General features: G+C 36.2%; 1 protein-coding gene across 1 annotated transcript in view; it reads left to right on the forward strand.

Moving 5' to 3' along the window:
- The first annotated feature begins 2,805 nt into the window (after positions 1-2,805).
- The window catches only part of TULP4 (TUB like protein 4), a 132,608-nt gene continuing 121,671 nt past the window's right edge, over positions 2,806-13,742 (forward strand). The window contains 3 exon segments of the mRNA XM_008932337.3: positions 2,806-2,977; positions 4,605-4,690; positions 6,404-8,687. Of these exon segments, the coding sequence (XP_008930585.3) occupies positions 8,436-8,687 (252 nt within the window). The 5' untranslated portion in view covers positions 2,806-2,977; positions 4,605-4,690; positions 6,404-8,435.

The following is a 13,742-nucleotide window of genomic DNA, read 5'->3' on the forward strand; positions in this document are numbered from 1 at the left end:
CAGGTACTTGTTCCTTCTGTTTCTCACTTGCATTGTACAGCTCCTCCTTTTCCAATTTGCCAGTGCAGCTGAATGTGGGACAGCACTGGGGCTGTGTCAGGGGTTGATTCAAAATAAAAAACCAAAAGGTTTTGGGCACAGTTCAAACTGATTAAAATCTCCAGCCACACCTCCCAACCCCTTTCTTGCATTGGCAATAGTGTTGTTGCATATGCATGGTGAGTTCACTAAGGGAAACTCTCTTAAAATCAGTTGCTGTTTTTAGAGGCAATTTGGAGGCAAATTTAAGTTTTTTGGCAAGATGAGCTTCCTGAACTGCACGATTGAAAGAGTGCTGGTACCTTGTGTTAGAAGGGGCTAGAGGGTATGGTTTGTCACAAGGGAAGCTGAGAGTGTGGCTGATCTAGCAAACCAGATATATATTGGTTAAGCTGTTACAAATCTTTGTTTCTAAAATTTTTATTTGGACAATTTCTCTGATGTAGTTCAGACTGTAGCACCTTGAGTGATCATTCTGGCTTAAGTGAAGGGCATAGTGTGCTGTGTTCGGGGTTGAGGAAGAAATGATCAGAGCTATGGGAGCTTCTGCTTTGTCTTACAGCTGAAAGCTTTGTATTTTGAAGTCTAGCCTTCAGTTATTTTTCTGGTTTGCTTCCCTGCCATATAAGCATAACAGATCTAGCATTATTTGACTCAGAAATTTCCCATGAGCATGTTTGACCAGTAACTGATTAAAGGGACTTGCATCAGTTCTTCCACAAGTGGATATATTATTTATTCATCAAAAAGTATATTGTTGTTAGAGAAAGGGTTTCAAAACAAAACCAAAACACAACAACAACAAATTGGATGTTGTTCTCTCTTGCATGCTTTTGCAAGTTCTGGTATCTCAAATATCCTTAGATTTGAGGCTGAATCTGTTTTACTTTTTCTAACTTCTTTTCCCTGTGAACAGTGTAACTATTTACCTCACTTCTTCCATAGACAGGGTGTTTAACAATCTGCTGTATTTCATGTCTTCAGGCCTCTGCCTTTTGGAGAATGTATATAAATTTGGCAACTCACAATTAATGGTTTCTTACAGTTTGCTTAAAGACCTTTGGTGTTTTTCTTGAAAAATATTTTCCTGAAGGCATTTTAAAATTGTTTATTGCATATTACTTCTAAATACTTTTTAATTTAACTACCATTTAATCTGATGGTGTAGCGTCAAGAATTGAAAGTGCAGTATATATAATAGTTCTAGAAATCATACAAATATTTCCTTTATTTTTCGTATAAGAACTATACATGAAAAAGATCTTGCACTTTAAACAATGTATGCTACATGCATATATTGCCTTCTCTGCTATTACAAGGACCCAGGAGAGTCATTCAGCACATCAGAAATGCCAATCAGCTACTACTCTTTTTTATTTTCACTTCTCAGAGAGTGTAATTTGGAGAGGAGATGGTTTTAAGTTTGTCAGAGTATTGCAATGAGATAAATTTTGTCAATACTCACAATGAATGTCTGCTGAACAGCCACTGATACAAGCTTCACTTCTTTCAATATGCCAGCAAATAATTTTTGTCAGTTTTATTTGCTTAAGGATATATAGGTGCACATAACTAACATTACAGTGTCTGTATTAATGGGCTGGCAGTTAACATCACAGTGCTTGGCATTACACCTTTGCTGCTTATTTGTTTCTGGGCAGCTATGCTGCAGTTACAGGTCTTTTTACATCTCTGATTAATGACTGACTGTCTTGCCCAGGCCATGCAGCTGTCCCCAAGTAGGGAAAGAGCTTCTAGAATTACACAAGGACAAATATTGTAGAGAGAAAATGATTAAAGAACAAACGGAACAAAAATCAAGCATCTTCTAACTTCTTTTTCCTCTCCACTCTTCCTTCATTTTTTTCTTGGAGTAAAGAACATTTTTTACATCCATTATTTAGCTTATTGGTGTTTATTTACAATCACGTCCTCCAAATTAATTTTGTCTTGCTGTGTAATGTGCAAGAAATGTGTTGACCTCAAAGAGTTATGCCACAATGGAAAGTGAATAAACCAAAGATAAATAGAAGATATGAATGAAAGAAGAGGAAAACCAGTACCTATTCAGGTCAAAATTACATTTTCTCCCTATGGAATTAGCCTGTTTTTAATGGAAAAAAAATCTTTTACCTCCAAATGAGTTATCTTCAGGCTTTTTAGGAATTAAGTATTTAGTTTTGTTAAATAATTTTTTTTCTTTTTGGATAGGATTATTTAATTATTTATGTTACTTTATAAGTTGGACTAAATAAACAAGAAATTGTATCATCAGCTTCTAACTCTATAGTATTTAGCCTGTAATATAGTAACTATATTACATAGTGTGCCAATTTTGTAATGTAGTTTTCAGTAGTAACCTTGATGGTTGCTTCCACAGTCACCATTTGATAGCTGGTGGGATCATCTGCCATCAGCTTGTGCTGAACCAATTGTGACCAGCACTTTAAAAACCTCTTGCTATCTTCATGGATACTGGTGTGCACTTTTTTCTTCTTAGACTGTAAAGTGAGGGAAAACTACAGTTTCCCTTGACCTCGTGCAGGTTTGACAGGAAGGAAATCTGGTTATGCTGAAAAGTCCTGAAATATTTTCAAAGACTCTTCAGCTTATATTTGTTTCCTTAAGAAGTTTGGGCAGTCAGAATCTTCCAAAAGCAGACTGTGAGTCCTTTTTTGGTTTGACTTTTTTAAGATAATAATGTAGAAATAGTGTGTACTCACTTCAGTTTTCCTTCTTTGCTTTCCTTCCCTTCCCAGACCCCTTTTATCCTTACCTTCAGATACTTGCTCTGGAGCCTTGAACTATTGAAACTTGAGCTATTAAAAAATATTTATGTTTTGAATAAACATAAAATGCTGAAGATCTTGCTGAAGTATTGGTACATTTGGCTATGCATGACTTCCTTCTGTCAACAAAAGAGACACCCCAATGAAAGGTGCAAGCGATCAAGCAAATATTTTTCTGGTTCTCCAACAGTGACTTAACACACTTTTTATATAAGTTAATGGAAACAGGAGATAAAAATGATGAGTTAAATATTGACATTACAGTGTGAAAGCTAATTTTTAAAAATTAATACCTAAATTTTCTGTACTGCAGAAACATAACTTGCTGCTGGGTTTTGCATTGGCAAAGAGCTATGCTTTTAAAGCAAAATGAGATAAAATACTCGTGGATCCTACTTTCCTGTGTTACAGGTCTAATGTTTTTGTCTCATTAGGTGTCTGTACTTAAGAAGAGTTTTATATCACTAGGCATAGACTAAACACAGTATTAGAGGATGAGTTCAAATATCATCTCCCTTTGTTGAAGGGAGAATCCAGAGCAAAGGTGTTTTTAGTTACCCTTTAAGTGAGAGTAAAGGTAGGTAACTACGATGTATTGATATTTAGTGTCCAAATAGCGTTAGAAAAAAATTACCAGAAAACATTGTACTTCTGTGATTAGCCCTTGCATTGCTCTGAAAGGAAAGATGCATAAAGTTTGGTTATAAAAAAATCTGCAGTTAAAAATTTAGTTTGGATGAGTTGCCACTGGAAGACCAAGTTCTTTTTATTATGGGGAACCCGAACTGAATTTGCAGTAGTGGTGATTGTGCAAGTAACACCTAGTTCTTCTATATTGCTTTTTATCCTCTGCTCTTACACCTGCTTTACAATAGAGTTAGAAGACATGGTGTTTCTTGGTGGGGGAAAAACAAGACAAGAAGCTTGATTTCAACATATGGAAAGGAGCAGAACTGTGGGATGGCTGTAATGACACAAGAAGGGGAGTCTAAATTACTGATTTTCTTGAGGGAACACTAGCATTGGTATCTTTTAATTAGGTTATTTCTTAGGAAATACAGAGTGGGTGGAAATGAAGGAGAGGGAAATGGAAGGAGTTAAGTCTTAATATATAACATATGTATTTTGAGTGTTTGACACTGCAGTCTTAAAAGTGGTTTTTTTCTTGTGTCTGAATATAAGTACACCATAAAGGAAGTGTTGACCCTCAGTGATTTAAAGGTGGAATATTCTCGAAGGTTATATCATATTGAGAAAGGTGTTTGAATAATGACTGACTTTATTCCTTTTGTAGTTATTTTAGATTTTCATCTCTTCCTGTCCAGCATTTCTTATGCAGTCAGAGTACTTTTAAGAGGAGAAGCCTTTGTTTTGTCTAATCTTGAAAGTGATGGTAAATGAAATTTAGGTGAGAGAGGGTTATTGGTCAAGATACACACAAATCCTTTTCTCAAACTTGTTAATTTTATATGCAGTGAATACTACTACTAGTAATGCAGTGAATATATATGCATTATATATGCAATAATTATATGCAGTGAATAATAATAATAATAGTTAATTTTATACGCAGTGAATAAGGACAGAAATTGCATACAGATTTTATGCAAAGCCACTGCACGTATAGTTACCTGTATTTTATAATTCACTTGTAAAGTCATGGTTCTTGCACAGTTCAAACAATTCTGTTTCATGCTTACCTCGTGCTGCTCTTAACTGATGTTTCAGAGACTCTGCTTTCTCAGTAAACATTTTTGTTTGTTTGTTTCTCTGTAGGATTAGTAAAGGCTTGCATCATAATACACATGATACTAATATAAAATGTCAACTCTTGAATGCAGATGTCTTTTAGGAAGACGCGAGTGAGTATGGAACTAATGGCACTGATCCTTCAGAGGATCAAGTTTGCATATGGGATAAGTGCAGAAGTTTGTCTTGAAACCATTGTGTTCTGAAAGTTTTTGCATCTTTTCCTTTATAAGAACTTTCTTTGGTCTGTAATCAAGAAGCACCAGAAATTTGTAAAGTCTAGGTGACATTTCTCATATCTTCATCATGCTGTGATGAAAAAGAAATTAATAGCAGCCATGATTTTAAAACTTCAGTTTGTTGTAAACTGGTTTGTTTGCTGAAAAGGTCTGGCAGTGGCTCACCAAACCTCAGTGTTTCTGATAAGTAATCTAACTGCATAGTGTTGTAAACTACTTTTTTGCCTTTATGTCTATAAATTTGTTTTCTTATCTTTTCCCTTTAAAAAAAAAATCTTATTGGTGCATCAGTGCTACACTGAAATAAGTACCTGATTACACGAAATATGAGGTATAGTGCTGTATGTAATATAGATACATCTTTGATGAATGTTATGAATGCAGTTCTTAATTTAAATGACCTCTCTTTAGCAGTAACTGTATAGATCCAATAACTGTGCATATGTGTGCACTTAAGATACAACTTCTGGAATATCCTCAATAGCCTTTTTCTTGATCTCTCCTACTTTATTTACACTCTTCTGTATAAAACTGACTTTGGGGAATTTTTTTCCCCTTTTTCAAATGGAGACTTATGCAGGATTTGAATAGTCTTTAGAATTCATCTGTATTTATTCAAACTTCTAAGATTTAATTTTGAAGTACCTTAGATCTCTTTAAAGTAGTAGTTTAAGCCCTGGAGGAATCTTCCTAGTCTCTTTGAGACTGATAAGTTTAGCACTGTACTTTCATGGTTTGGAGCATCTTTTATATGAGGAAAGTCTGAGACCTGAGACTCTTCAGCCTGGAGAATAGAAAGCTCAGGGAGATCTTTTCAATGTGACAGATACTTGATGGGGGGAAATTAAATGAGAGAGACAGGCTCTCCATGGTGGTGTCCAGTGGCAGGACCAGAGGAAATAAGCACAAACTGAAACACAAGCGGTTCCCTTTGAACATCAGGAAACACTTCTTTACTGTGAGGATGACTGAGCACTGGCACAGGTTCCCCAGAGAGTTCATAAGTGTTCATCTTTGGAGATATTCAGAAGCTGCCTGGATACAGTCCTGGGCAACTGACTTACGTGACCCTACTTGAGCAGGGTGATTAGACCAGATAATGTCCAGAAGTCCCTTCAAACCTCAACCATTCTGTGACTCTGTTTGTGTGCGTCAGGTTCTAACTCTGTGCCTGCTTTGTCATTAACATCTCCCTTGCCTATCCTCACTCCAAAGTTGTGAAATCTTCAAGAGTTTGGCCCAAAGACTGTGACCAAAAGAAAGTTGTGGGGTTTTTTCCCTCCTAATGTATCCTTCCTAGATACATTTTATTAGTTATACATGTCAAAGTTTTGGGAATTTTGGAAGTGGAAAAGAAAATTTTGTAGTTTGTCTTCGTGTGTATATCAAGTACATATGCGTGTTTCTGAATAATGTCTTTACCTATATGAAATATAGATACTTTATAGGAGTCCAATATAAAATCCTTAGTCATGTTTTGATTACTATAACAGTAGTCCTTTAATCTTTAGGTTGTTTTATGACTTATTTTATTCACTTTTCTCCTTTCTTTTTTTTGTGTGTGTGTGCGTGTGTTTTACCTTGCAGAGTTGGAAGAATCCAGGGATTTCAAGTTTTGAGTAATGGGCATCTTACAAGATTACCACAGCTAAACTGAAAAGGCAGATGCAGCTCTGAGTACCAGATTGCTGTGTGCACTGCATGTACATGAAAACGCACATGTTTTTGTCATCACATAGACTTGCTCTGGCATATTCCTGAGAGCTTTGCAATTGATGAAAATTAATTTGAGAACCAGATGGAGCACCTTTACAGCGCAGGAATCAGTAATCCATGGAAAGACCCCTGCCAGTAATGTTCAACTTTCCACATGGTCTTCACGGGTGAAAAAAGTTTGCAAGAAGAGGAAGAAAAAACACCCTCTGCACAGAAAAAGCGTAATAAATAACCTCCACAATCTAAATCAATAGCTGTGAGGGAAACAGAAGAATACAGTGGGCAGAGGAAACTGGTTTTGTTCTAGCGGAGGAGTAATGTATGATCTTTGGCACGTTTTGCTTTGGGCTCAATAGTTTGTGAATGGACTAATAAACCGTGACCTTATGTTGAATAATGATGACTAGAAGTAAATAAGTTGAGGAACTATGGGACAAGCCTGGGCATTGAACTGAGCAAACCTTACTGCCCTTCTTGAGTTAACCAGGTCATCAAACTTGCATATTCTTTTTCCCTCTCCTTTTTCCTTTTCACTTAGTGTGATATAAATACTAATTAATTGAGCTCATAAATGTTATTCAAATAAAACGATTGGAATACTTCATATGTTTCCTTCTTGTACAGCTGCAAATGTTGTGTCTGGAACTATGAATCTGTGCTGTAGACAAGCATCAAGAAGGAAAGATCCGATCAAACAAGCAAGGAAAATACCTAGAGAAATAGTGAACCCAGGAAGTCAGAGTTTTAATGCTGCTTCTCTTTCTTTTTTAGATGGTTATATTTGTTCCTTCCTTGAATTTTAGAAGATTTTGAAAGAGTGCTTACTTGATGTGCTTTAACTCTGGCATTTGTTTTTTATGGTAGAATGAAAAGTCTTTGATTCCTTGTAGCAGAAAAAAAGGGAAAAGTAAAGGAAAGCCAGCTTGACATTTTAGCCTGTTTCAGAGGAGAGAGAACTTCATGGTTCACCTGAGGCAAACTTATCTACTTTGAATGCTAAAAGCTTTATAGCATTTTTGATTCTGCTATAAATGAAGAGGGGGTTCTTTTTCATTCGTGTGTGGCAGCAAAAAGTGGGAAAGCAGGCAAGATAGCGTGATAAACAGTTCAGGCTGTGTTGGGTCTCTGGTGGAAAAAAAGTGCTGCAATGAAAATTGGATTGGCTTTGGATTGCAAAAACTTTTGAGTCCAACAAGCGGTTCAGAATCAAGAGGGATTTCCCAACTGGCCTGGCACACCAGTGCCTGCACAAGTTCGGGTCTGTTGTTTCACACGGTTTGTGTGCCTTTTTTTCCCTTTATGCAATCTCTTTCAGCTTTAGCAGCAGAAATACATCAGATGGAAAAGATATGCCAGAGGGCAGCTTGGAAACGAGGAATGTCATATATATACATATATATGTATGTGCGTGTGTTTCAATTTCTGCAACTGAACTTTTGAAGAAAATCTGACTGGAGGAAATTCTAAAAGCCTTAAGTTACTTGAAACCTACACATTTGCAACTCTTTGTCTCTGGAATTGCATTACACTAAACTGGAATCTCAGGCTGTATAAAGATTATATCAAGTTGAGCAAAAAGATGACTTAACCATTTCTTGAGCGCCTCTTATGAAGTAGCTGTTTCTCCAAAGGATAAGTGCACCCTCACTCTACAGACTGGAAAACAAAAATGAACCTGAATTTTTTTTTAAGTGTTACTTTTTCTTAGCCAACTGCCATCATCTTTTATAGAGGAATTTTTCACTATGCATTTGGTGGATATTTATAAACACTGACCCCATCCTCCTCCCTTTCAATGATCTATCCCAGGTCAGTCTTATCAATAAAAAAAAAAAAATTGATTTAAATTTTGTGCACTAGACATATTACTTTCGTATGTCAAAAAATAAAATATTTTAAAAGCATGTATGCAGCAGTGGAACATGGGCCTGTTCTTTGCAGCGATTCCAACATCCTCTGCCTCTCCTGGAAAGGGAGAGTCCCCAAAAGTGAGAAGGAGAAACCAGTGTGCAGGAGGCGGTACTATGAGGAAGGCTGGTTGGCAACAGGCAATGGCAGAGGAGTTGTAGGCGTCACTTTTACTTCCAGCCATTGCAGGAGGGACCGGAACACCCCTCAGAGAATCAACTTCAATTTGAGGGGCCACAACAGTGAGGTAAGCAAAATGTGTGTTACACTTTAAAGGAAATTATAGATTTTTTTTTTTATTTTTTTTTTTATTTTTTTAGTATTTCTGGTTGAAATTTGACAGAGTGGTATGATGGAGGCTTAAAACCTTAAGACTAATCCAAATGTGATTGGGGCTTATTGGAGTCTTTCTAGTAAATTCAAGCATATGACACTGATTGTGGAGAAGTTCTCTGAAAATGGTTTTGGTTTTGGTTTGGCCTATTCATTCCCCAATGCCTCCCAGTTTCCAGGCGGATTCAATAAATGCACGTTAAGAGAGTTAAAAATTGTGATAGTTGACTGCTTTTACACGGTACTAAAGTTTGGCCTGGAAGACTAATGGAAAGGCAGGTGAGTGGGAGAAGAGCTGAATTGAAGTCTGCTGGTTTTTCAGAAGCTGTAAACTGCAATGGCCTGTGGCAGGAGATAGCTGTCATCTCTAGGAAAATGTTTAATTTTGTTAGAAAAAGGGCCAAGTGAGACTTCTCAGAAAAATGCTGAGATGCCCTACAGTAAAATGCTGTAACTTCAGAGTGCAAGGCATTGCTCTGACTACAATGTCACAAAAACTTTTCCATTTGTGTTTTCTGAAAGGAATAAATCTGTTGGTATAAACTGATATTTCAGCTGTGCTTTATCATCTTCTTGGCACTCATCTCTTTTTCTGTATAATGCTTTATGGAAAGTGCAAGTGATGCCCAGTGGCATACCGAGTGTCTTGGGCAAGTGTGAAACTTTGTTTCTGCTTTTTAGTTGTGTTTGGATGTGCTCTTTGGAAAGAATCTGAATTTGAAAAGCTTTGCTGTTGGGTTAGTGGGTAGAATGACATTGTATGTACTGAAATGAAAATGAAAGATACAATGTGGTTTTTTTTCTTGTCCTTTGTGCTACTTCTTGGGTGGCCCCTTTGATATATGTTGCCCTTTTGACATAAGCTGCACCAAAGATTCAGAAGTGTGTGGTTTTGGTTCTTGTGTAATATTAATAACAATCCTCTTTTTAATGAAAAAGGGAGCAGAAGATAAATACTTAGTCTGAAATAATTGCTTTGTTTGTATGGAGGTGTGTGAGTGTATGGTAAATTATGTAGACTTGTATGTATAGATGAGAGACAGATTCATATATATATTTTTACCAGGTTCATTCAAAAATTTACAACCATGTTTTCAGGAAGAATGATGTTTGAATCCAACATTTTGGTTTGAACCATACCTAGTTGTCAGTATAACTATCAATTACAAATTTCATTTTATTTTTTAAATGTCTGATAGAGTAATCACTTTTTGTTTCTCCGTATTTTGTTCTCTAACTTTTCTGTGAACCTGGGCACTTGTTTTTCTTCTTTTGCGTAATAGATGTTTTGGAAACAATGAAGGAAGTGCTGTTTATGGGAATGTGAATTCTTGTTGCAGAATGTGGAAATATGAGAATAAGTTTAAGTATGTTCCCAGTTAAGTAGGCAGTTAAGCGTGTCCATATGCATGCTGCCCTTTGGTTTTGGTGAGTTTTGCTTCATTTACTCAGTTCACCATTAGATTCTCTTTCTGGGTCACTGCATCATTGCTGTGCAGATTCAGCTGTGCTGTTTGTGCATTTTTTCACCTAGCAGTGATTGGCATGAGAGAGACTCTCAAATGAAAGGAAGATGTTCTGTTTGAATCTTTTTGTTGTTGTTTGGACCCTTAAAATATGCTGGGTCAAGCTTGTCATTAATAGAGTTGTGTTTCTGTAAGTAATCTTCCTAATAGCAGAAAATCTGTGAATGACCAGAGGGGAGACTGCCAATTTATTTCTCTCTACGGCCCTACTAAACTGATAATGGTGGGATCTTACTGAAGGAAGAGAGAAGTGGCTCTGGTGCAAGTAGCTTTCCATGATGAGTCTGTGGCTGCCATCAGATTTTCCTGCTGGCATGTTTTTTTGAGCATCATTTTAAGTGAAAGTTCATTCTTACAAGATGATGTGTTATACAACACTCTTCACCAGGCTTCTCCTTTTATAGGAGGATCCTACTGATTTGAGTAGGAATGAAACTGTAATACAAGATTTGTTACTTGTTAAAGGTATGTAGTTGAACGGACAGCAAGATTATTTTCTTTTGAAAACACCTTTCCTTCTAAGTCCATCTGCTGAAAGATTCTTGGAAGAAAATATTGAACAGCAGCATTTATTGCTCATATTTGCATAAGAAGTAGTAAATGTTTTGTTTTCTCGTTCTAGTGTTAAAAAGCAAGCCAACAACAACCTTGTCTCTTCTGTGCACCACACTACGTAATGTAAAATGCTAATTTTGAAAGCATATCCTGGTATATGTGTCTGATTAAAGCCATGTGTGTTGTACAGAATGTGCCCAAAGGAATGTGATTGACCTAAAACTTTAAGAGCCTGTTTGATTCACTGACCATTTCTAGAAGAATATTATATTGTGTGGTTTCTAGAAGTGGTGATTTATACCTATATATATTTTTCTCTGAGATAAAGCTAGGATGGCAAGTCAAGTTTATTGCTTTTCAGTCATACAATGCTACTTCGATATCAGTATGCATTTGATTATAAAGTATAAAATGCCAAAATGAACAGAGCGGAAGAGTGAAAATACAAAATCTGAATGCTTTCTATTTGGAGTGTAACTAACAGCAAGCCGTGGGCTGAGCTTGTGCTTCATTTATTGTACATATATTGTATTTCAGTTTTAGGGTGAAAATCTGGAAGAGGTAACGTGGCAGCACTGTGCTTTTGGCAAGAATGTGAAACTATTTTTAAGTGGGTCAAGAAGGTGAATGCTAGTGATGTATTTTTGCAATGTTTTTATGATTGCTGAAGAGATTCGCTGAAACCTTCTTTTGGGACACTTTTTTGACTGTAATAACATATCTGTAGCATATCAGAATAAACAAGAATGAAGAATCCCCAGGACTGAATTACTGACACGCATATTATGATGGTGGATTTGAATGACTCATCATGTTGAACAATAATTGAGAATTAAAAGCGCTGTAGTGTGAGCCACACTTACGTTTTTACAATTGCTTCAAGGTTGGTTTTTAGAGTTTGCAACAACCTCATTTCTTTTTTTGTAGTTACTAAGAAGAATTACAGGAGTTAAAATAAGCATATTCCCTTTATTCTGTGGCAAGAGGTGAAAAAAATGCACTTTTTGATAGATCTTTCTTTTAACTTTGGCACTGCGTTTAAAATCCTGGATCTCATTTACATAAGGGTCAGCATTCTGAAAAAATGAAAACTTAAATGTGCACATATCAAAGGCAGAAGAAACTTCGATGCAGAAGGAAGGGGAGGTGTGTGTTATGCAGCAATTGTGCAGCTACTGTGTGTTTTACATGTAGGAGGTGGAATACTTTGCATCTCTGACCATGGGATAAAAAGCATCTCTATGTGAGGGTAGGTAGTGGATGGAGCAGATGTGAATGACTGCAGAGGCACATCGTTCAGTCTGGCTTTGGAGCTTTCCATTTATTCCAGAAGAACAAACTGACAGAAGCTGGCATTTTGTGATTTTTCTTCTGGCAGAAAGGTTACAAGGCAGGAAGATGTGCCATTGTACCACAATGTGCGAATTAGCAGTCAAGGAGCAGAGGCCTGGTGATCTAAAATACCTTCCCTTCCCCTGCATGGTAAATGCAGTTCTTTGTCGAAATTAAAGAGTGAAATTTTTAATTCTTTGATTTTGACCTAACTTGGCTTTCCTTGGCTGCACTGGGAAACTGTTGAAAAGGAATAGAACACATTCCTTTTATGACTTATTATTTGTGTAATAAATTAGATATAAAATGAAAAATAGCTGGTCACTTCAGCAGGGCCAGTATTTTACCTAGAGTGACTAGTAGTGCCAGGCTGAATAATTTTTGTAGTATGGCAGAGACACCAGCTTTCAGCATCTGATCCATCTTGAGTTTTCTGGGGAGAGATTTTCAAGGGGATCTGTAAAGGATAATTAGAAAAAAGCCCAAACTTATCTTTATGGGGCTTCAATGGCCCTTATAGGGATCTTCCTTTCCAGTGAAATATTTGTAAAATGTCTGCAAATCAAATCGGTTGGATGGTGCTGTTGTAGGTATTTTTTAATGATTTCTGTTGTGTCTAGTGTATTAAGATGGTAACAATTTCTATGGCACTTAATGTTTCTTAAATTACTAGTGTTTAAAAAAATGTTTTGCACGTATACATGTTCTTTTGACTGTGCTAACTGAAAAGACATCTTTGATATATTTAATAAGATTCAGTATGCTAATTGCTGGACCGAAGCATTGAAAAGTATTCCAAGAATATGCAAATTCAGATGCAGTGAATTAAGTAACATGCTGAATATATTATTGAGTATATATAACATTTTTTACTGTAAACATAAAGTAAACTGCTAATTTATTTACATTTGTCATTATTTGAGTGTTCCAAGTGCATGTCTACTCCTGCAAAAAAAACACCGTTTCATTTAGCACAGGATTTAGAAGTAGATAGGGATGTAAACATATCTCAGCTGGACTGTCAAATGAATTAGTTACACCTTTTTAAAGGAATGCTGTCCTTTAAAAATATTCAGTATATGTTGCTGTTCATACTGCATTAATTATGGAAGTCTGCACAGTTCTTGGTTTGGTTTGGTTTTGTTTTAGAGTGGAAGGAGCTTACGAATTGTTTTTCATGTTTTAAAAAGAAAGCTTTTCTTTATGCTGTCCCATCTCTTTGAGCTTGTATGTATCTGGCAGAGCAGATTCTTTGCAGAAGTCTATTGCTTGTGTGGGAAATAAATTTTTTAAAAAACAAACAAACAAACAAAATAACCTTTTCAGTAGTGTTTCTTGTTTTGTAGGTCACTGGTAATAATACAGAAAAACAGTACTGGAAATCTTTTTCTGTTTGTTTAAACCTTGTTTTAATGTAACTTGTATTTGAAACTTAAATGTGATTTTTATTATGATTCCTGGACAGAAAAATCAAGTCAGCTTGTGAGTTTTGACAGCATGGGTCTATTGTATCAACTGTTACCTTCAGACACACCTGTAACAGTTGTTACTGGTGA

The sequence above is a fragment of the Manacus vitellinus genome, unplaced genomic scaffold (assembly GCF_001715985.3).
Source record: "Manacus vitellinus isolate BGI_N305 unplaced genomic scaffold, ASM171598v3 scaffold_4_pilon, whole genome shotgun sequence".
Classification (NCBI taxonomy): Eukaryota; Metazoa; Chordata; class Aves; order Passeriformes; family Pipridae; genus Manacus; species Manacus vitellinus.